Source organism: Symphalangus syndactylus, chromosome 9 (genome assembly GCF_028878055.3).
Source record: "Symphalangus syndactylus isolate Jambi chromosome 9, NHGRI_mSymSyn1-v2.1_pri, whole genome shotgun sequence".
NCBI classification, from domain to species: domain Eukaryota; kingdom Metazoa; phylum Chordata; class Mammalia; order Primates; family Hylobatidae; genus Symphalangus; species Symphalangus syndactylus.
The window spans coordinates 108,558,488-108,582,722 of record NC_072431.2 but is presented as its reverse complement, the minus strand read 5'-3'; the positions used below and the strand labels follow the sequence as shown (position 1 = coordinate 108,582,722).

The 24,235-nt window shown below is 41.9% G+C and overlaps 1 protein-coding gene across 3 annotated transcripts in view; it reads right to left on the bottom strand.

Annotated features, from left to right (window-relative positions):
* The window catches only part of GNE (glucosamine (UDP-N-acetyl)-2-epimerase/N-acetylmannosamine kinase), a 66,020-nt gene that overhangs the window by 18,111 nt on the left and 23,674 nt on the right, over nucleotides 1-24,235 (bottom strand). For 2 of the 3 annotated variants that reach the window (XM_055293714.2, XM_055293715.2), the window contains exons 2-5: nucleotides 17,149-17,354; nucleotides 13,986-14,437; nucleotides 4,462-4,614; nucleotides 1,252-1,464 (exon numbers count right to left, since the gene is read on the bottom strand). In XM_055293714.2, the coding sequence (XP_055149689.1) occupies nucleotides 1,252-1,464; nucleotides 4,462-4,614; nucleotides 13,986-14,437; nucleotides 17,149-17,354 (1,024 nt within the window). The remainder of the gene's footprint in view (nucleotides 1-1,251; nucleotides 1,465-4,461; nucleotides 4,615-13,985; nucleotides 14,438-17,148; nucleotides 17,355-24,235) is intronic. The other variant, XM_055293717.2, reaches the window with a different exon arrangement.

Here is a 24,235-nt window from a genome sequence, read left to right as displayed (position 1 = left end):
CCACAATAGCGCTTCCATTTCTCAAATACACCAAGTTCACCTCCTGGCCCTCACACTGGCTGTTCCCACTGCCTTTCCCTGATCCTCACATAGCTGACTCCTTGTCATTCAGATTTCAGCTTAGGTGTCACCTCCTTAAAGAGGCCTTCTTTAACCAATCTAATGGAGTCCATCATATACCTTGTGTTACAGCAGGCACAGCATATAGAATTCCTGATATTTTTCTTATTTCTTTTGTGTATGTCTATCATCTATCTCCTCTCCCACTAGAATGTAAGTTGCATGAGAGCCCAGCCGTTCTTGGTCTAGTTTATTACCAAATCCCAGTGCCTAGTACATGGTAGGTGTTTACTAAATATTTTCTAAATGAATGAATTGAGGAATTTGAAAGAATTTCCATCTCATGGCTTCCATTTTCTCTATGAAGCAGGGAGTAAAGTAATATGCTGGGAATGAGAAGGGAAAAAGATCTAAATGTAACAGAAAGGTGGCAATTATGAAGAACTGGAGAAAGAGCAGAGCTAGAACTCATCTCCTTGGTTCTAGTCCAGTTCTTTTTCCTTTAATGATACACACTTTTCCATTACAGCTTCCGTTAAATTCTACTGCGTGTAAACAGGATTAGAACTTGAACTAATGTTAATAACAGGACCTAGCTCAGTTAGCAAATTCATTAATAATAATCCTACTTATACTTACGGGGCACTTAGAACTACCATACTCTAAAGTACTGACTGAAGGGATTCTATATTAGGCCCAGAAAATAAAAGACTAGCATTCATATATTCATGAAACATTCAACCATATTCTCTCTTAAACACAGCCATGAAAGACCATAATTAAGAACCACTTAGGCTGGGCGCGGTGGCTTACGCCTGTAATCCCAGCTACTTGGGAGGCTGAGGCAGGAGAATGGTGTGAACCTGGGAGGCGGAGCTTGCAGTGAGCCAAGATCACGCTACTGCACCCCAGCCTGGGCGACAGAGCGAGACTCCGTCTCAAAAAAAAAAAAAAAGAACCACTTAGTGCTAATTGATATTACAAAGACGATAAAATGTAAGTAGAGATCTAAAATACTTGGTAATCACTGTGTGCCATTTATCGACTATAGATTTTAGGCTTCAACTGGTTATTAACCTCATTCACTCACTTGTTCACAAAATATATGCTCGGCACTGATATATGCATACCTTATAACAACTCACGTATGTATAAAGCCTAGTCAGTTGAAGTATGAGCAAAGGTAAATACCTGTTTCTCTTCCAATCTGACGTGTTCCCAGGTTGATCACAGGTGTTCCAAAAGCTCCAACTTCTCGAACCCCACAGCTGCTGTTCCCAATCATACAGCCAGCATGGGCAACCAACTGTATAAACTGGTCAAATGGGACGTGTTTAACTGCACGAAAGTTGGGATGATGCTCAATGCCCTTCTTCCGCATCACTCGAACCATCTCTTTGCTCCCTATGAAAATGAAAAGAACCAATTGGTAAATGGTTTGTGAGATAAAGAAACCATTTTCATTGGCAAGTATAGCCCACGTAAAGAAATCTCCCTGGCCTGGCGCGGTGGCTCACGCTTGTAATCTCAGCACTTTGGGAGGCCGAGGCGGGCGGATCACGAGGTCAGGAGATCGAGACCACGGTGAAACCCCGTCTCTACTAAAAATACAAAAAATTAGCCGGGCGTGGTGGCGGGCGCCTGTAGTCCCAGCTACTCGGAGAGGCTGAGGCAGGAGAATGGCGTGAACCCGGGAGGCGGAGCTTGCAGTGAGCCGAGATCGCGTCACTGCACTCCAGCCTGGGCGATAGAGCAAGACTCCGTCTCAAAAAAAAAAAAAAGAAATCTTCCTAAAAAAACCTCACATCAGTTATTAGGGAAATAGTAATTTTAACTACTGGCTTTTTCATGAATGATGGGCATCTAAAATGTCCTCTGCTTCACTCATCAAGGAACTCAAAAAGCAGCAGTTGGGACTTTTCAAACAGAACTAGGCAAAGCAAATAACTTTTATCAATGCCCTAGTAAAAGCCTTTACCTTAAACAACAATTAAGAGGCTAAAGACAGGCCAACAGCCTGTATCTCTTAACCTGAGAGTTCCCAAATGGAACCCTCTCAGGCTTCACACACCAAGCTGATCAGAGAGCCTCTGCCCGGCTACACTCACCTTTACACTAACAAGAACTCAGCGGGATAGCACTCCCATTTAGTGAACTAAACTCCAAGAAAATACAAATAGATTCTGATAACTATGGCTTATATTTTAACTGCATGACTTAATAAACATTTAAAGATACATGAAGGGGAGGCAATATTTAATGTCCCTCTGCTTGCCTCTCAACTGACCCTCTCCTAACGACCCCATACCTAGGGAGGAAAATTGCTAACCTGACTGGTTAGAAGGCAGAGGTCTGACCACACCATGCTCACCAGTGGGCAGATGCCACTCATTTAACCAAAGCTGTGCATGCATGGTTCTCAATTTTTTTAACTTTCATTGTGTGGCAAGGTAGGTAAATGGACTCAGGGTCTAACTCTCTGGAGAAGGCCTGGCCACTTCTCTCTATATACAGTCTTGCCAGAGCATCATCTGTAATTATTGTATAGGTTGAGCATCCATTCGACATGGTTGGGACCAGAAATATTTTGGGTTTCAAGTTTTTTTGGATTTTGAAATATTTGTTATTCCGTAATACTTACCAGATCAGCATCCCTAATCTGAACATCCAAAATCCAACTGCTCCAATAAACGCTTCCTTTGAGCATCATGTTGTGCTCAAAAAGTTTGAGATTTTGGAGCATTTCAGATTTCAGATTTTTGGATTAGGGATACTCAAACTCTGTAGTACATGGTACACCAGAAGGCACCACTACTATTCCAAGATTCAGGTTTCGATTCAGTTGAAAGCTCCTCTTGGGCTTAAGGCCTCAATAATCCATTTTCCAGAGGGAGTCCTGTACTGGGGAACTGGGCACTAAGCCAGATAATGATAAAGTGATGCCTTGATTCTTATTTTCCTATTGTTCCCTGTGTATAGCTTATCAAAAACCCTGTGGAGGGTCGAGGCAAGTGGCAGCCATGACTTAGATATACTTGGGACCCTTTACTTTCATAGAAAAAAAATACCTCTAATTCTAAAGTATATACAGTCAGGAAAGTGTATTATAAGCAGAATATATCATTGACAATGAATGCTGAACGAGAATGATACATAGTTACATTACACATATTTATACAAAATTTAAAGGATCAGAAAAGAATAAATATTAACGTTTTTGAAATATTGATATATTACCTGGAAAAAATCTGGGTTGGGTATTCTTAAATTTTTTTTCAACTAATATCCTACTTTGTTCTCCCTAGCAGAAAAGATTCTTCAAGGTAATACTAAGACAGGGGTTCTTTCAGAGTAAGTTGGTGATATCTTGACATTGCAGAGAAAGGGTTCTGCCTCCTTTACCAAAAACAAGCCTAAGAACTCAACAATGAGTGGTGTCAGCTAACAATAACCAGTATTTGGAAATTCTTCAGTGTTAGGCTCTGTTCTGACATTTCTCATTAATATCTCACACCCCCATTAACTCGCCTAAGGTCTCAGCAGTACCAAAATCTATAGTATCATACACTGGTAAGCAAGTGATCAGCCAGGACAGGTTTGAGGATGAACTGGTTGGGACTGGCTGGGGACTCCAGATTTAAACTGCTTCAGCTCAAGACTACTTTAAGGTATAGCTAACATAAATATGAAAGAAAGCAAGAAAAAATATTAGTGGCTATTTTACTGTGGATAGTGGAACCACTGCTTTTCTAGAGATCCTCTTTCACTTCAACTTTTTTTCTTTTTTGAGATGGAGTCTCACTCTGTCACTGAGACTAGAGTGCAGTGGCACAATCTCGGCTTACTGCAACCTCCATCTTGCAGGTTCAAGTGATTCTCCTGCCTCAGCCTCCTGAATAGCTGGGACTACAGGTGCCCACCACGGTGGCTGGCTAATTATTGTATTTTAGTAGAGACAGGGTTTCACCATCTTGGCCAGGCTGATCTCGAACTCCTGACCTCAAGTGTTCTGCCTGCCTCAGCTTCCCAGTGTGCTGGGATTACAGGCATGAGCCACCGTGCCCGGCCATCTTTCACTTCAACTTCTAAGATTTATGTCTCTTGGCTTCTGCAATTTCTTAACTGGTGGAAACTGGAGGGAAAATATTAGTACTAAACATGAGACTAAAGTAGACAGTAGACAGACTATTTTTATTATTAAGTTTCTACTGGACTTGGCAAAAACATTACAAACTTTTTGAGTTATAGCAAAATTGGTAATCCTTTGAAAATTGGAATGCATTTCAGAATAGAGTGCCCTTCAATGATAAGATGAGCAAGATAGGCAGTTAAACGAAGAGGTAATAGAAACATAAAACTGGAAAAAGTAGGTGGCATAATTTCATTTTCAAGTTCAATTACCTGCATCAATATTTGGAAACAGGACTAGGGTCCGCTTGTTAAATGAGATAAGTGCATCCAATGTTAATTCAAACATTTTTATGGAATGCTTAATGTCAGTGGTCACAGGGTGCTGTAGTGCAACAATGTAATCTTTAGATTTTACATCATCACCTGTTTAAAGAAAATCAAACCACATTGCTTCATTAGTTAAGAATCTTAAAAGAGAAAGAAGCAAATTCTGAAAGCAAGACTCTAAGTCTGTGCTTTTAAAAATTCTAAGATAGAAACAGTTTGTCAAATTGTGAACAGGGCATCCAAATTAGAGTCAAATGATAAGAATTTACAGCAACAAATCCAAGGATTCAGCAAACTTAACATTTTACAAAGACATGCTGCCACAAACATAACTTTAAATAGCAGGCACTAGAAATTCACTGTTTTAAAATCCAAACTATTCCAAAGCACTCGAAAAATGTGACTCTTCCCAATTTCTAACTAATGTTTTTAGTGAATATTCAGCAATATCAATGAATAAGAATATGTTGCATATCAGGGCATTTTGAGGCTGAACAAGCATTAAACATATTTCCTAGAATGCACAGAGCTTCCCTTTACTATCACCTACCAGATTCAACAAGTGGCAAGTGTTTCTAACTCTGTTAAAGGACTAGGAGAGTTTCGCTCATCCCTAGGCTGGGATCCCAAGGACGGTTCCTCAGCAAAAATTTAAAATGTAAAAAGTTTAGATTGACAGTGCTATGTCAAACAACACAAGGTATTTACCAATAGGGCCTATATTATTCCATAAAACTGAAAGTGAGCTCCACTTACCTTTTTTAAATTAAGTTTATTTATTTTTCCATAAGTTATTGGGGTATAGGTGGTATTTGGTTACAGGAGTAAGTTCTTTGGTGGTGATTTGTGAGATTTTGGTGCACCCATCACCTGAGCAGTATACTCTGCACCATATTTGTAGTCTTCTATCCCTCGCCCCGTCCCACTCTTCCCTCCAAGTCCCCAAAGTCCACTGTATCATTCTTAGGCCTTTGCGTCCTCATAGCTTAGCTTCCACATATCAGTGAGAACATACAATGTTTGGTTTTCCATTCCTGACTTACTTCACTTAGAATAATAGTGTCCAGTCTCATCTAGGTCACTGCAAATGCTATTAATTCATTCCTTTTTATGGCTGCATAGTATTCCATCATATATATAGATATAGATATAGATATAGATATAGATATAGATATAGATAGATACACACACACACATACACACATATATACACACCACCGTTTCTTTATCCAATCGTTGATTAATGGGCATTTGGGTTGGTTCCATGACTTTGCAATTGTGAATTGTGCTGCTATAAACATGCGTGTACAAGTATCTTTTTCAAATAATGATTTATTTTCCTCTGGGTAGATACCCAGTAGTGGAATTGCAGGATCAAATGGTAGTTCTACTTTTAGTTCTTTAAGGAATCTCCACACTGTTTTCCATAGTGGCTGTACTAGTTTACATTCCTACCAGCAGTGTAGAAGTGTTCCCTGATCACCACATCCACAGCAGCATCTACTGTTTTTTGATTTTTTGATTATGGCCATTCTTGCAGGAGTAAGGTGGTATTGCATTGCAGTGTTGATTTGCATTTCCCTGATCATTAGTGATGTTGAGCATTTTTTCATATGTTTGTTGGCCATTTGTATATCTTTTTTTGAGAATTGTCTATTCATGTCCTTAGCCCACTTTTTTATGGGATTTTTTCTTACTGATTTGTTTGAGTTCATTGTAGATTCTGGATATTAGTCTTTTGTCACATGTATAGATTGTGAAGATTTTCTCCCACTCTGTGGTTGTCTGTTTACTCTGCTATTCCTTTTGCTGTGCAAAAGCTCTTTAGTTTAATTAGGTCCCAGCTATTTATCTTTGTTTTTATCGTATTTGCTTTTGGGTTGTTGGTCATGAAATCCTTGCCTAAGCCAATGTCTAGAACGGGTTTTCCCACGTAATCTTCTAGAATTTTTATAGTTTCAGGTCTTAGATTTAAGTCCTTAATCCATCTTGAGTTGATTTTTGTATAAGGTGAGAGATGAGGATTCAGTTTCATTCTCCTACACGTGACCAGCGAATTATCCCAGCACCATTTGTTGAAAAAGGTGTCCATTCCCCACTTTATATTTTTGTTTGATTTGTCGAAGATCAGTTGGCTGTAAGTATTTGGGTTTATTTCTGGGTTCTCTATTCTGTTCCATTGGTCTATATTCCTATTTTTGTACCAGTACCATGCTGTTTTGGTGACTATGGCCTTATAGTTTGAAATCAGGTAGTGTGATGCCTCCAGATTTGTCCTTTTTGCTTAGTCTTGCTTTGGCTATGTGGGCTCTTTTTTGGTTCCACATGAATTTTAGAATTATTTTTTTAATTCTGTGAAGAATAATGGTGGTATTTTGATGGGGATTGCATTGAATCTGTAGATTGCTTTTGGCAGTATGGTCATTCTCGCAATATCAACTCTACCCATCCATGAGTATGGGATGTGTTTTGCAATATCAACTCTACCTATCCATGAGCATGGGATGTGTTTCCATTTGTTCATGTTGTCTATGATTTCTTTCTATCTTTCCTTCTCTCTTTCGCTTTTTTTTTTTTTTTTTGATGTAGTCACACTATTGTTGCTCAGGCTGGAGTGTAATGGTGCGATCTCAGCTCACTGCAACCTCTGCCTCCCAGGTTCAAGCGATTCTCCTGCCTCAGCCTCCCAAGTAGCTGGGACTACAGGTGCACACCACCATGCCCAGCTAATTTTTGTATTTTCAGTAGAGTCAGGGTTTCACCATGTTGGCCAGGCTGGTCTCAAACTCCTGATCTCAAATGATCCGCCTGCCTTGGCCTCCCAAATTGCTGGGATTACAGGTGTGAGCCACTGCACCCAGCCTATGATTTCTTTCAGCAGTGTTTTGTAATTTCCCTTGTAGAGGTCTTTTGACTCCTTGGTTAGGTATATTCCTAAGTATTTTATTTTACAATTTTATTTTATTATTTTATTTTATTTTGCAGCTGTTGTAATAGGGGTTGAGTTCTTAGTTTGATTTTCCGCTTGGTCGCTGTTGGTATATAGAAGAGCTACTGATTTGTGTACATTAATCTTGTATCCGGAAACTTTGCTGAATTCTTTTATAAGTTCTAGGAGCTTCTGGAGGTGTCCTTAGGGTTTTCAAGGTAAATAATCATATTGTCAGCAAACAGTGACAGTTTGACTTCCTCTTTACTGATCTGGATGCCCTTTTCTTCTCTTGTCTGATTGCTCTGGTTAAGACTTCCAGTACCATGTTGAAGAGGAGTGGTGAGAGGGGGCATCCTTGTCTTGTTCCAATTCTCAGAGGGAATGCTTTCAACTTTTCCCCATTCAGTATTACGTTGGCTGTGGGTTTGTCGTAGGTAGCTTTTATTACATTAAGGTATGTCCCTTGTATGCTGATTTTGCTGAGAGTTTTAATCATAAAGGGATGCTGGATTTTGTTGAATGCTTTTTCTGCATCTATTGAAATGATCATGTGATTTTTAATTCTGTTTTTGTGGTGCATCACATTTACTGACTTGTATACATTAAACCATCCCTGCATCCCTGGAATGAAACCCACTTGATCATGGTGGATTATCTTTTTGATGTGTTATTGGATTTGATTAGCTAGCATTTTGTTAAGGATTTTAGCATCTGTGTTCATCAAGGATATTGGCCTGTTGTTTTTTTTGTTATGTCCTTTCCTGGTTTTGGTATTAGGGTCATGGGGGCTTCACAGAATAAATTAGGGAGGGTTCCTTCTTCCTCTATCTTGTGGAATAGTGTCAAAAGGATTGGTACCAATTCTTCTTTGAATGTCTGGTAGAATTCTGCTGTGAATCCATCTGGTCGTGGAATTTTTTTTGTTGGTAATTTTTAAATTACCATTTCCATCTTGCTGCTTGTTATTGATCTGTTCAGGGTATGTAATTCTTCCTGATTTAAGCTAGTAGGGTTGTATTTTTCCAGGAATTTGTCCATCTCTTCTAGTTTTTCTAGTTTATGTGTATCAAGGTGTTCATAGTAGCCTTGAATGATCTTTTGTATTTCAGTAGTGTCAGTTGTAATATCTCGTTTCATTTCTTAGTGAGGTTATTTGGATTTTCTCCCTTCTTTTCTTGGTTAATCTTGCCAGTGGTCTAATAGTTTTATTTATCTTTTCAAAGAACCAGCTTTTTGTTTCATTTACTTTTTTTCTTTTTAAGACAGAGTCTCACTCTGTCGCCCAGGTTGGAGTGCAGTGGCATGATCTTGGCTCACTACAGCCTCCACCTCCTGGGTTCAAGCAATTCTCCTGCCTCAGCCTCCTGAGTAGCTGGGACTACAGGCCTATGCCACCACGCCTAGCTAATTTTTGTATTTTTTAGTAGAGATGGGTTTTCACCATGTTGGCCAGGATGGTCTCGATCTCCTGACCTTGTGATCTGCCCGCCTCAGCCTCCCAAAGTGCTGGGATTACAGGCGCGAGCTACTGTGCCCAGCAACAGTTTCTTTATGAAAGAAGGATGGCAAAGTAGCAAAAACTAGAAGTCTTTTTAGACCAGGGAAAAGTAAAACGCGAGACAGTGAGCCAGAGCAACTCATCCCTGGCAATAATACATTTCATACAAAGTTTGCACCTGCTTCTCCACCTGGCACTTCTGATATTATTACCGGTCTTTGTATCTATCCGTAATTCAGCAGCCTCAGCCCTTTCATAAATCCTTTCCATAAAGGCATTTTGTTTTCTGTTGTGAAGTCCTGTATTTACTGTGATATGCCTTTCATTATTAGGAACTTAACATGCCTTTTTAACTTTGCTAATTTTAAAATTAAGATTGTTACATATTAACATTCTGGTTACAAAGCTGCAATGTTATATATGGCCTACCCAACCCTATCTTCCTATAAGCAGAGTGATAGCATGAGAGGTTCCACATCAAGGCCAGGTGCGGTAGCTCACGCCTATAATCCCAGCAGTTTGGAGGGCCGAGGAGGGCGGATCACCTGAGGTCAGGAGTTCAAGACCAACTTGGCCAACATGGTGAAGCCCCATCTCTACTAAAAATACAAAAATTAGCCAGGTGTGGTGGTGTGCACCTGTAGTCCCAGCTACTCAGGAGGCTGAGGCAGGAGTATTGCTTAAACCTGGGAGGCAGAGGTTGCAGTGAGTCGAGACTGCACTAATGCACTCCAGCCTAGGTGACAGAACTCCAGCCTTGGCAACAGAGTAAGACTCTGTCTCAAAAAAAAAAAAAAAAAAAAAAAGAAGAAGAAGAAGTTGCACATCAAGAAGCAGGCACAGGTTTTATATAACATGTATTACTGCCCAGTGGTGGATGGCTCTGCCTCATTGTCTTGAGTTTTCTTTTTCACTGGTTTAAAGACCAAAAAAAAAAAAAAAAAAAAAAAAGTGCAATTTTAGCTGTTCTAATGTCCTTCTTTTCATAAAGAACTGCTTAAATTGTCCCAAATAGGACTTTATGCCCTATAAATACAATTCAGTTTTGCTACATTCTGCTTTCTAATGGTTATTTGCTGTTTTTTGTTTTGAGATGGAGTCTCGCTCTGTTGCCAGATTGGAGTGCAGTGGCACGATCTCAGCTCACTGCAACCTCCGCCTCCTGGGTTCATGCAATTCTTCTGCCTCAGCCTCCCGAGTACCTGGGACGGCTCACTGCAACCTCCGCCTCCTGGGTTCATGCAATTCTTCTGCCTCAGCCTCCCGAGTACCTGGGACTACAGGCGTGTGCCACCATGCTCAGCTAATTTTTGTATTTTTAGTAGAGATGGGGTTTCACCATGTTGGCCAGGATGGTCTCAATCTCTTGACCTCATGATCCGCCCGCTGTGGCCTCCCAAAGTGCTGGGATTACAGGTGTGAGCCACCGCATCCGGCCTGGCTTTTATGCTTGTTTTTTTTTTTTTTTTTTTGAGATGGAGTCTCGCTTCTTCACCCAGGCTGGAGTGCAGTGGTGCAATCTCGGCTCACAGCAACCTCCCTGGGTTCAAGCAATTCTCCTGCCTCAGCCTCCTGAGTAGCTGGGAGTACAGGCATGTGCCAGCACACCTGGCTAATTTTTGTATTTTTAGTAGAAATGGGGTTTCACCATGTTGGCCAGGCTGGTCTCCAACTCCTGACCTCAAGTGATCCACCCGCCTGGGCCTCCCAAAGTGCTAGGGTCACAGGCATGAGCCACTGCACCTGGCCAAAACTAGTGTTTTATTTTTTTGAGACAGGGTCTTTCTTATTCTGTCACCGAGGCTGGAGTGCAGTGGCACAATCATGGCTCACTTCAGTCTTGACCTCCCAGACTCAAGCAATCCTCCCACTTCAGCCTCCAGAGTAGCTGGGACTACAGGCACACACCATCACACCCGGCTGATTTTTGTATTTTTTGTAGAGACAGAGTTTCACCATGTTGCCCAGGCTGTTCTCAAACTCCTGGGCTCAAGTGATCTGCCCACTCTGGCCTCTCAAAGTACAGAGATTACAGGCATGTGCCACCACATCTGGCACATTATTATTTTCTATTCATTACAAGTTTTTCAGTAATACAAGTTTTCCAGAATACCTAGAGAGCTAATGGTATAATTAGAACAAAATCCAAGAGTGTTTCATCGGAAGCATACTAAAAGGAGAGACTGAAGAGACAGAAGGTTGTTCCACCAGATTATCTAGACGATCCCTTGATAATTACAAATCTGTGCAAGGATAAGAAATATTTAGAATGGGCCAGATGCGGTGGCTCATGCCTATAAACCCAGCAGTTTGGGAGGCCGAGGCAGGAGGATTGCTTGAGCCTAGGAATTCATGACCAGCCTGGGCAAAATAGTGAGACCCCATCTCTACAAAAAAATTTTAAAAATTAGCCAGGCATGGTGGTACATGCCTGTAGTCCCAGCTACTGAGGAGGCTGAGGTGGTAGAATCACTTGAGCCCAGGAGGACAAGACTGTACCACTGCACTCCAGACTGAACAACAGAAATATGTAGAATGGATTACGTTATATAGCAGGAAAGCCCAATTCCTTTCCTGATGTAATATAGAGTAAAAATATACAAAATCTCTTTGCTTATTCAATTTTCTTTTTCTTTCTGTGTTTTTTTTTATTATTATTGGTTTTTGTTTTTTTTGTTTTGTTTTGTTTGAGACAGGGTCTTATTCTGTCACCCAGGCTAGAGTGCAGCAGTGTAATCACAGATCACTGTAGCCTCAACTACTCAGGCTCAAGTGACCCTCCCATCCCAGCCTCCCAGGTAACTAGGACTACATGCACACAGCACCACGCCCAGCTAATTTTCTTATTTTTTGTAGAGACAGGGTCTTGCTATGTTGCCCAGGCTGGCCTTGTAACTCCTAGGCTCAAGCAATACTCCCACCTCAGCCTCCCAAAGTGCTGGGATTACAGGGTGAGCCATCATACCTGACCCAACCAAATCAATTTTCTGTTCATTAATTTTATAATCCTTTTTTTTTTTTTTTTTTTTGAGACGGAGTCTTGCTCTGTCGCCCAGGCTGGAGTGCAGTGGCGTAATCTCGGCTCACTGCAAGCTCCGCCTCCCGGGTTCACGCCATTCTCCCGCCTCAGCCTCTCCAAGTAGCTGGGACTACAGGCGCCCGCCACCACGCCCGGCTAATTTTTTTGTATTTTTAGTAGAGACGGGGTTTCACCGTGGTCTCGATCTCCTGACCTCGTGATCCGCCTGCCTCGGCCTCCCAAAGTGCTGGGATTACAAGCGTGAGCCACCGCGCCCAGCCTTAATTTTATAATTCAATAGATCTGCCTCTTAGAAATGAAAGGTCCTAAATAGATTATTAGTCCTAATTTGTCCCCTAGGTAGTACTCTTACTATAAATTAACCAACTGACATTCTGTTTGTAAACTTGGGGTTTTTTACCTCTGATTAGCAAAAGATAATTTCTAGGAAGCTAGAGCACTGAACATTAAAAATTTTGGAACATAGGGCTTATTTACAAAGATATATTCTAAGGCTACAACTATGACTTTTGCTTTTTAATAATAATCATCATAATCCCTTATATTAATAAGGGCTTACTGCTTCCAACATGCATAATCTGAGTATTCCAACAATTCTGTAAGAAAAGCATTAAAAATAACAATAAGCTGGGCGTGGTGGCTCATGCCTGTAATCTCAGCACTTTGGGAGGCCGCGGTGGGCGGATCATGAGGCCAGGAGTTTGAGACCAGCTTAACCAACATAGTGAAACCCCATCTCTACTAAAAATACAAAAAAAAATTAGCCGGGTGTGGTGGTGTGTGCCTGTAACCCCAGCTACTCAGGAGGCTGAGGCAAGAGAATCGCTTGAACTCGGGAAGTGGAGGTTGCAGTGAGCCGAGATTGAGCCACTGCACTCCAGCCTAGGTGACAGACATCTCAAAAAAAAAAAAAAAAAAAAAATGACCATTTTGCCAATGTAGTAAAAAAATTCAGAAAATCAGGCCAGGCGCGGTGGCTCACGCTTGTAATCCCAGCACTTTGGGAGGCTGAGGTGGGCGGATCACCTGAGGTCAGGAGTTCCACACCAGCCTGGCCAACATGGCAAAACCCTGTCTTTACTAAAAATATGAAATTAGCCAGGCATAGTAATCCCAGCCACTCAGGAGGTTGAGGCAGGAGAATTGCTTGAACCTGGGAGGTGGAGGTTGCAGTGAGCCGAGATTGTGCCACTGCACTCCAGCCTGGATGACAGAGCAAGACTCTGTCTCAAAAAAAAAAAAAAAAATTCAGAAAATCAAACATAAAAACACCCATAATCCCACACCAGAAATAAATATAATAAATGACTTGGTGTACATACTTCCTAACCATTCCATTATTACAGTTTTTATTAAAATGGCAGATTATGGCTGGGCACAGTGGCTCACACCTGTAATCCCAGCACTTTGGGAGCCCAAGGTGGGTGGATCACTTGAGGTCAGGAGTTCGAGACCAGCCTGGCCAACGTGGTGAAATTAAAAATACAAAAATTATCCAGTCGTGGTGATGCACGCTTGCAATCTCAGATACTCGGGAGGCTGAGGCAGAGCATCACTTGAACCCGGGAGGCAGAGGCTGCAGTGAGCCAAGATCACGCCACTGCACTCCAGCCTAGGCAACAGAGCAAGACTCCATCTCAAAAAATTAAATAAATAAAATAAAATGAAATGGCATATTATACTTATAATTTTATAGCTCCCCTCCTTTGACATATTAGGATCGTTCTTATAACTAATATATTTAATGGATTAAAAGCATTCCATTCTATAAATATAGCAGAGATTTTTAAAAATCAATCCACTAAGCCTATTTTACAGAAAAGGTGAACCTCAGAGTGGTAAAGTCATACCATAGGGCAAGGTCTGTGAACTAAAACCTTGGCCTTCTCATTGCTAACAGAATATTCTATCCATAATAGTTTCCAAAAGGATTGAAATAGACAGAACATTTTCTGACAAAAACAACCATTAGGCTGACTAAAATCTGAGATACGTACCTAGCCACATGCGAATGACGCTCATGTAGTCTTTGTTCTTGGCTGAGAGAAGTTTGTCATAGGAAGGGCAGCCTGCCAAAAGGATGCGATCATGGTCCTCACACATGGATATCAGGTGCTGCTCTGCACTGCGGGTGCAGCACACATGATAATGAGCCAGTTTTGTTATGGCATGTCTGATAGAGTCATCAATGGTCCCACTGACTTCCCCACCTTCAATGTGAAGGATTCGGATGTTCATCAAGGCAGCAGATGTGGCCAGAGCCAGGGCATCAAACCTGTCTCCATGAACAATCATGATATCAGGCTTCAGGCGATTAAGGACATCTGGCAGCTTCACTAGGGCCAGGCCTACTGACTCCACCATGGCTGCCTCATCTTCTCCCCTCACAATTGTGTGTAGCCTGGTGTTAATGTCAAAGTCATCTTGTTCAATCATTCGATATGTATTTCTAAAGCCGGGGAGAAATAAAGATATAAGAACATGTTCTTGAACACAGAGCCATAACATACAAGAAAAGCAATCTAACACCAACTCTGAAGTGAGAAACATTAAAATAAATAAATTGAAGTATAACTTACAAACATAAAAAGCATAGACCATAAGTGTAAACAGCCTGATTAAGATTCTTTTTTTTTTTTTTTTTTGAGATGAAGTCTTGCTCTGTTGCCCAGGCTGGAGTGCAGTAGCGCGATCTAGGCTCACTGCAACTTCTGCCTCCTGGGTTCGAGCGATTCTCCTGCCTCAGCCTCCTGAGTAGCTGGGATTACAGGCATGTACCACCACACCCAGCTGATTTTTCTATTTTTAGTACAGATGGGGTTTTGCCATGTTGGCCAGGCTGGTCTTGAACTCCTGACCTCAGGTGATACCCACCTTGGCCTACCAAAGTGCTGGGATTACACGCGTGAGCCACTGCACCCGGCCAGAGAATATTTTATTAGGAAGAAAGAGACTAAACTTTTAACAGTGGTCAGCACTTTTTATATATACTTAGGGGAAAATGTTCTTTACCCTTTTTTTTATTTTTTTGAGACAGAGTCTCGCTCTGTCGCCCAGGCTGGGGTGCAGTGGCGCGATCTCCACTCAACTGCAACCTCCACCTCCCAGGTTCAAGCGATTCTCCTGCCTCAGCCTCCTGAGTAGCTAGGACTACAGGTGTGTGCCATCACGCCCAGCTAATTTTTGTATTTTTAGTAGAGACAGGGTTTCACCATGTTGGCCAGGATGGTCTCGATCTCTTGACCTCATGATCCGCCAGCCTCGGCCTCCCAAAGTGCTGGGATTACAGGTGTGAGCCACCGTGCCCAGCCAACCCTTTTTTCTTTAAGAAAACATTTCATGGTGAAAAGTCTCTCACTTTTGTCTCCCAGTCATCCACTTCTTCTCCCAAGAAGCAACCAATTTCTTGTGTTAGAATGTACTTTAAACATGCATTTTCATTAAGTACTAGTCAAATTTCCTGTTTAACGGTCTCATCAGATAAATACTATTTTTCCACCCTTGGTAACTGTGGTAGGCAGATAAAAAATCTACTACGATTTCTCTGAGAGCCTCTCTTCCACTAGTCTTCCTGTCAAAGCTTTCTCACAGCAGTAAAAGAACCCACTCAAACTTTCATCTCAGGCTTTAGCTAAAATTTCTACTCTACTGAGAGGATGCTCCTAAATAGCCAGAATTCATTTTATATATATATATAAAAAAAAAAATCTGGCCAGGCGCAGTGGCTCACACCTGTAATCCCAGCAATTTGGGAGGCTGAGGCAGGTGGATCACCTGAGGTTGGGAGTTTGAGACCAGCCTGACCAACATGGAGAAACCCCATCTCTACTAAAAATACAAAATTAGCCGGGCATGGTGGCGCATGCCTGTAATCCCAGCTACTCGGAAGGCTGAGGCAGGAGAATCACTTGAACCCGGGAGGTGGAAGTTGCGGTGAGCTGAGATCACGCCACTGCACTCCAGCCTGGGCAACGAGAGCAAAACGCTGTCTCAAAAAAAAAAAAAAAAAATCTGTGGATCCCTGAGCTATCCATTAAGTTTCTTCTCTGCTCTTTAAGTATTTCCTAGTAGCAAATTCCCACCTTGTTTTTAAAGAATAGTCTGAAAAGGACAATTTTATTTTAACGCAAGGTTCTTTCAGATACAGTATTGTATTTGTGATCCTCTTTGGAGACTGCATTAATATATTCATGCCACAAGGGTGCACTAAATGACTTTTTATTATATACATCAAGATGTATGTAATATGCCTTGTTCTCTCAGATTATCCAACCTTTGCTTTTTTTTTTTTTTTTTTTTTTTTTGAGACGGAGTCTCACTCTTGTTGCCCAGGCTGGAGTGCAGTGGTGTGATCTCGGCTCATTGCAACCTCTGCCTCCTGGGTTCAAGTGATTCTCCTGCCTCAGCCTCCCGAGTAGCTAGGACTACGGGCATGCGCCACCACAACTGGCTAATTTTTTTTTTTTTTTGTATTTTTCGTAGAGATGGGGTTTCACCATGTTGGCCAGGCTGGTCTCAAATTCCTGACCTCAGGTGATCCACCCACCTCAGCCCCCCAGAGTGCTGGGATTACAGGCCTGTGCCACTGTGCCTGGCCCAACTTTCACTTTTTAAATGTAGCCTGTGATTAATAACAAACCTAATGTCAGCAAAATAAATGCCAATGGTGACAGTAATGTAACTCTCTACCTTGCAGGTTAGATTTTTAAACTCTTATTCCGTATCTACTACTTTATATGCTGTTGGCCTATAAACCAGTTTTAAAGATTGCCATTACAGCTCACAAAACAGATTACATGGAATCACATTATTATACTCATACAATATGTATTTATAAGTGGTATTTCTTTGAATGTAACAACTAATAACAAACAGTAATATTATTTATAGCTACCATTTATCAATCATCTACTAAGCGGCATCATTGTGATGGATGCTCTATATCATGATCTCCATTCCTCACAATAATTTACAATATAAGTTTTCACTACATTTTATAATGAGGAAACTGAGGCTCAGAGATGCTAAGTGACTACTCTAAGGCCACATAAAAACTAAGCAGCAGAACAGGAATTTGAAGCTGGGCCCATATGGCTACAAAACCCAAGCTCCTTCTAGCACACTGTTGCAATGAAGAATAAGAAAATGCTTTCATCTTACCCATAGTCATCTATCAGGTGAGAGCCAAGTACCACAACATCAAGTTCAAAGAATTCAGGTTCGGTTTTAATGCCAAACATGATCGGGGCAAGTTTAGAATAATCTGCACGGTTACAAGTAGCAACACAAACCCGCAGCTTTCGGTTATTTCCATTCTTCTCCATGATTTGCTTGTTTCGTTTTGAGAGGTTCTTAAAATAAAGTTCCTGAAATTGCCAAAATAAAAACTTTATAATCAGAATAACTCCTAGATATAACTAAACTTTAAACTTCTCTAAATCAGAAATAGAAATTTTCAGTTTCAAGTCCTTAACCACTATTTAGTACAGTGATTCTTAATCTTTTTTTGCACCTCCACTTATGTGTGACTCTCCCATTGGTATATCCAGAGTTAAGAAACTCCAAGGCCGGGCGTGGTGGCTCACGCCTGTAATCCCAGCACTTTGGGAGGCCGAGGTGGGCAGATCACGAGGTCAGGAGATCGAGACCATCCTGGCTAACATGGTGAAACCCCGTCTCTACTAAAAATACAAAAAAAAAAAATTAGCTGGGCGTGGTGGCGGGCGCCTGTAGTCCCAGCTACTCGGGAGGTTGAGGCAGAAGAATGGCGTGAACCCAGGAGGCAGAGCTTGCAGTGAGCTGAGATCGCACCACTGCACTCCAGCCTGGGTGACAGAGCAAGACTCCATCTCAAAAAAAAAAAAAGAAGAAGAAGAAACTCCAGCAGACTAACTGTAACAACACCCCATCCTCTCACACTCAAGAAAACACACTGGAATGCCATTAAGAAGGAGTGATATAAATCAGCTCTTGTTTAAAAGGTGAGGAAATGTCAGCTCTTTTTTTTTTTTTTTGAGACGGAGTCTCGCTCTGTCGCCCAGGCTGGAGTGCAGTGGCGCGATCTCGGCTCACTGCAAGCTCCGCCTCCCGGGTTCACGCCATTCTCCTGCCTCAGCCTCTCCGAGTAGCTGGGACTATAGGCGCCCGCCACCACGCCCGGCTAATTTTTTTTTGTATTTTTTAGTAGACACGGGGTTTCACCGTGGTCTCAATCTCCTGACCTCGTGATCCGCCCGCCTCAGCCACACAAAGTGCTGGGATTACAAGCGTGAGCCACCGCGCCCAGCCTCAGCTCTTTATTATGAAAAATTACTGGCCATAACTCACAGATGAGCCCAACATAGTAGGTTGTTGCAAAATCAGTTGTTGAGAACCACTGATCCAGTTCAACTCCATCACTTTATAGAAAGGGAAACACAGGTCTTGAGAGGGAAAATTACTGCCCCAACATTCAAGATCATGTCTCATAAGGAACACAGTCTATTCACTCTCACACTATACACTTCCTAAATACAAGGTATTGTGATTAATGCTGGGCAGGAGAAAGATGAGTAAGATAAAAACCTGACCTTCAAGCCCTCATTAGTACCTACACACCAGTGCCAACAAAACTGACAACTCCAAATGCTTATCAGATATCTCCTGCTGTATGTCCTATAACCACCTTAAAGTCAGTGTCCCAAACTGAACTCATTTTCTTTTCAGAACCTGTTCCTCCTCAATTGTTCTCTGAGTTATGCAATTTCATTCATCTAAATGCTTTCAAATCCTTGTCTTTTCTGTTCTTCGCCCCATATCTCCAAAATGCTATCAATTCCACCCCCTAAATATCTTTCAAATCTCTCTCCTCCTCTTCATCCTTACAAGGACTTCCCCTAGTCCAGTCCCTCATTTTAGGTCTGGATGATCCTAACAGCTGTCAAGTGGTTTGCCTGCCTCCTATAAACTTTCTTATTTATTTATTTAGAGACAAAGTCTCACTCTGTCACCCAGGTTGGAGTGCAGTGGCACGAGCTTGGCTCACTACTACCTCTGCCTCCCAGATACAAGCAATTCTCCTGCCTCAGCCTCCCGAGTAGCTGGGATTATAGGCACCCACCACCATGCCCAGCTAATTTTTGTATTTTTAGTAGAGATGGGGTTTTGCCATGTTGGCCAGGCTGGTCTTGAACTCCTGGCCTCAAGTGATCCGCCCACCTCGGCATCCCAAAGTGCTGGGATTACAGGCATAAGCCATTGCGCCTGGCCTCCTGCAAACTTTCAAAGTGATCTTCCTTTCCACCATCTCTTCCCTGCCTAAAATTACCCTTCTCTGTGCCAAAGCGCCAGCCATACCAAATTGCCGCCAGTTCAAATAGTGAATCTCCGTATATCTGTACCTTTATAGATGCCACCTACTTTTTCCTAAAACTTCCTTTCCACCTTGCTGGTCTTCTACTCATCCTTCAAAACTCAATCTAAGTGTCATCCTTTCTGGAAAGGCTTCACACAAACCTCAGGTCCTCCTCCCCCACGTTTCTCAGTTGCTGCCTCGCTCTGAGCGTTATGGCCCTCCCATTCACAGATATACTATTGCTCAGCTCCACTGCTTGCTCATCCCTCCCTGCCATGCTATACCCTCCATTCAAAAAGTAAAATCAGGGGCAAGGAATAAGAGATTTGTTTTATGGAATATTTTTTAAAGTTTTTACATTTTTGGAGATGGGATCTTGCTATGTTGCCCAAGCTAGAGTGCAGTAGCTATTCACAAGCATGATCATAGCTCATTGCAGCCTGGAACTCCTGGGCTCAAGCAATCCCCCCACCTCAGCCTCCTAACTAGCTGGAACTACAGGCATACAGCACTGAGCCAGACTTGGAACATGTTAAACTTCTCTAAATCAACATAAAATTTCAGCTCATGGACTCTGATCTCAATGTTCATGTTTCAGTAAGTGTATCACTATTTAGAACTTGTAATCAGGAATCCAGAGACACTTCAGTAAGGATTCCAATTCTAGGGGTGCCATCCTTTAGATGAGGGTAAACTCTGAAATTCACTGGAAATTCCATCAGTAGCCCTCTGCTGTTGGTACCTCAACACTCTCTGAGGCTAAAATTCTGTGACCATGCAAACGGTCCCATCATTAGGTCCACTCTGAATTTATAATCGCCAGTAAAAGCTAATTTCACCCAATGGCAAACACAATATAATGAAACAGGCATTCCGCCAAGAGAGTTATATTCAGAAGACCCAACCACTATCTGATCTTTATTATTATTTTTTTTTTTTTTGAGACAGAGTCTCGCTCTGCCACCCAGGCTTGAGTGCAGTGGCACAATCTAAGCTCACTGTGACCTCCGCCTCCTGGGTTCAAGCAATTCTCTTGCTTCAGCCTCCCGAGTAGCTGGGATTACAGGCATGCGCCACCATGCTGGGCTAATTTTTTGTATTTTTAGTAGACATGGGGTTTCACCATGCTAGCCAGACTGGTCTCGAACTCCTGACCTCATGATCCGCCCGCCTTGGCCTCCCAAAGTGCTGGGATTACAGGCATGAGCCACCCGTACGCGGCCGCACTATCTAATCTTTAAAGAGACAAAAATATTCTTCCAAAAATGGTTGTCGTAAGTGTTCTTGTACATAATCCTTCTTCCAGTGATCAAATTTGAGCTGAATAAATTGTTGGTAATATTTAATTTGCTGAGTGAGGCAAAACAAATCATTCATGGTTTGTCAATTTGTATTTATTTTACAAAGAACAGTAAATGTTCCATCTGGCAGTATTAAAATGCTTATTTACCCGGTTACTCAAAGGTTATTCTACCTAAACTGAGAGCAAGCTGGCCATATAAATAAATGGTGAAAAATACAACGTTACCTAGAAACCTAAAAAACCTTAAAAAGTCAAAGCTTTTTTAAGGAAAGAAGTTAAATCTTAAAAATAAAATTAAGGTAAAATGCCTTTTGAAGGGGAGGTTTTAAAAAATCATTTTAATTAACTCAATTTTTGATTAGGTAGTATATTCACATGGTTTAAAATTAAAAAGTCACAAGAGGTTAAGTAGCAATAAGTCTTTTCATCTGTGTTCCCCAGCTAGCTAGTTCTTTTCCCTGGAAGCAAACAGTTACTGGTTTCTTATCTGTCCTTCCATGGATAAACTATGATAATATGAATAAATATATGGCTCACGCCTGTAACCCCAACACTTTGGGAGGCCGAGGTGGGTGGATCACGAGAGGTCAGGAATTCGAGAACAGCCTGGCCAACATGGTGAAACCCCATCTCTACTAAACATACAAAAAAAAATTAGCCAGGTGTTGTGGCACACACCTATAGGCCCAGCTACTTGCGAGGCTGAGGCAGGAGAATCACTTGAACACATGAGGTGGAGCTTGCAGTGAGCCGAGATGGTGCCACTGCACTCCAACCTGGGCAACAGAATGAGTCTCTAAATATATATATATATGTGTGTATATATATATGTATATATATGTGTATATATGTATATATGTGTGTATATGTGTATATATATGTGTATATATACGAGTGTATATATATATGAGTATATATATATATGATGTGTTTATATATGCTGTATGTATGTGTATACATACACACATACACAACGTATATTACAAAATTGGTAACATATTCTACAAACTGTTGGGGCAAATCTTACTTTTTTTTTTTTTTAAATACAGTCTCCCCCTGTTGCCCAGGCTGCAGTGCAGTGACATGACCTTGGCTCACTGCAACCTCCACCTCCCCATTTCAAGAGATTCTTGTGCCTCAGCCTCCTGAGTAGCTGGGATTACAGGTGCCTGCCACCACACCCACCTAATTTTTTTGTATTTTTAGCAGAGACAGGGTTTCACCATCTTGGCCAGGCCAGTCTCAAACTCCTGACCTCATGTGATCCACCCACCTCGGCCTACCAAAATGCTAGGATTACAGGCATGAGCCACCGTGCCCAGCCACAAATCTTACTTTTTAAAATGCTTTTAATTATGACTCAATTAAATGGTAGAATAAGAACATTTAAAGATATTGGAAATATCAAATCTAAAACTGCAAAGTTTTGGAAATTGCTGGTCATCAACTTTTCAAATATACAAAGAGTTATAAGAGCCCTAAAATTTAGCAAAAACATTCAACTTTGGCTGGGCACAGTGGCTCATGCCTGTAATCCCAGCACTTTGGGAGGCCGAGGTGGGCGGATCACCTGAGGTCACGAGTTGGAGACCAGCCTGGCCAACATGGTGAAACCCCATCTCTACTAAAAATACAAAACTTAGCAGGGTGTGGTGGTGTGCACTTGCAATCCCAGCACTCAGGAGGCTGTGGCAGGAGAATTGCTTGAACCTGGGAAGCGGAGGTTGCAGTGAGCCGAGATTATGCCATTACATTCCAGCCTGGGAGACTGATGGAGACTCCATTTCAAACAAAAAAAAAAGAAAAATTAGCCAGGCGTGGTAGCGCCTGCCTGTAATCCTAGCTGCTTAGGAGGCTGAGGCACAAGAATCGCCTGAACCCAGGAGGCGGAGGTTGCAGTGAGCCGAGATCGCACCACTGCACTCCATCCCAGGCAAAAGAGTGAGACTCTGTCTCAAAAAATAAATAAATAAATAAATAAATAAATAAAAACAAGAAATCTGGCTGGACATGGTGGCTCATGCCTGTAATCCCAGCACTTTGGGAGGCTGAGGCAAGAAGGACTCCTTGAAGTCAGGAGTTTAAGACCAGCCTGGTCAACATGGTAAGACTCCTGTCTCTACAAACAAATTTTTTTTAATTAGCTGAGTGTGGTTGGGCACACCTGCAGTACTAGCTATTTGGGAGGGTGAGGCAGGAAGATCACTTTAGCCCAGGAGTTTGAGGCTGTAGTGAGTTATGATCGTGCCACCGCACTCCAGCCTGAAAGATTGAGCAAGACCCTATCTTTAAAAAAATTAAAATTTAAATCCAGCCTGGGGCAAGTAAATTTCCTTTTGTAAGGAGGCAATCACTTTTCATCAGTACTTACAATGGACAGTCTTGAGAGAATACAAAAAGCTGCTTTTAAGAATTGGGTTTCGGCCGGGCGCAGTGGCTCACGCCTGTAATCCCGGCACTTTGGGAGGTCGAGGCGGGTGGATCACCTGAGGCCAGGAGTTCAAGACCAGCCTGGCTAACATGGCAAAACCCCGTCTCTACTAAAAATACAAAAATTAGCCAGGCATGGTGGCAGGTGCCTGTAATCCCAGCTACTGGGGAGGCTGAGGCAGGAGAATCGCTTGAACCCGGGAGGCGGAGGTTGCAGTGAGCCGAGATCCTGCCACTGCACTCCAGCCTGGGCAACAAGAGTGAGATTCCATCTCAAAAAAAAAAAAAAAAAAAAAAAAAGAATTGGGTTTCTCAGATCGCCAGTGAGTTCATGATGAAGGCAAACTTGTCTATAAACCTGGCCTTAGGTAACATTGTTCTATTTTTCAGTTTACTCATATGGCTAGCTTGCTCTCAGTTTAGGTAGAATAACCTTTGAGTAACTGGTAAGTACCAGGCATTTTAGTACTGCCAGATGGAACATTTACTGTTCTTTGTAAAATAAATACAAATTGACAAACCATGAATGATTTGTTTTGCCTCACAGTATTTTTCTTTTTTCTTGAGATGGAGTTTCACTCTGTTGACAGGCTGGAGTGCAGTGGTGCGACCTCAGCTCACTGTAACCTCCACCTCCAGGGTTCAATCAATTCTCCTGCCTCAGCCTCCCAAGTAGCTGGGATTACAGGCGCACGCCACCATGCCTGGCTAATTTTTGTATTTTTGTAGTTGAGACACGGTTTCAACTAAACCAGGCTGTTCTCGAACTCTTGACCTCAAGTCATCTGCCTTGGCCTTGCCTCACAAAAATTAAAAATGTAAATTAAAAGCCACAAGAGGCTAAATAGCAAAAAGTCTTCTCATATGTGTTCTCCAGCTACATAATTCTTTTCCCTGAAAGAAACTATAGTACAAATTGGAAAAGGACCACTGCACTCCAGCCTGGGTGACAAAGTGAGACCTTATCTTTAAAAAATTAAAATTTAAAAAATAAAATAAAAACAAGCAATCTTTTAAAGAATATTATGAAGTAGGTGCATTGTCCAGCACAGAGCTCAGAAAGTCAGAAGGTGGGACTGAATACTTGCATCCACTTCACTCTTCAATTCTATAATTGCACCTGAGCCACCAAAAGAAAGACAGAAAAACAAATAATAGGTGACAGATGGATGGATGATAGA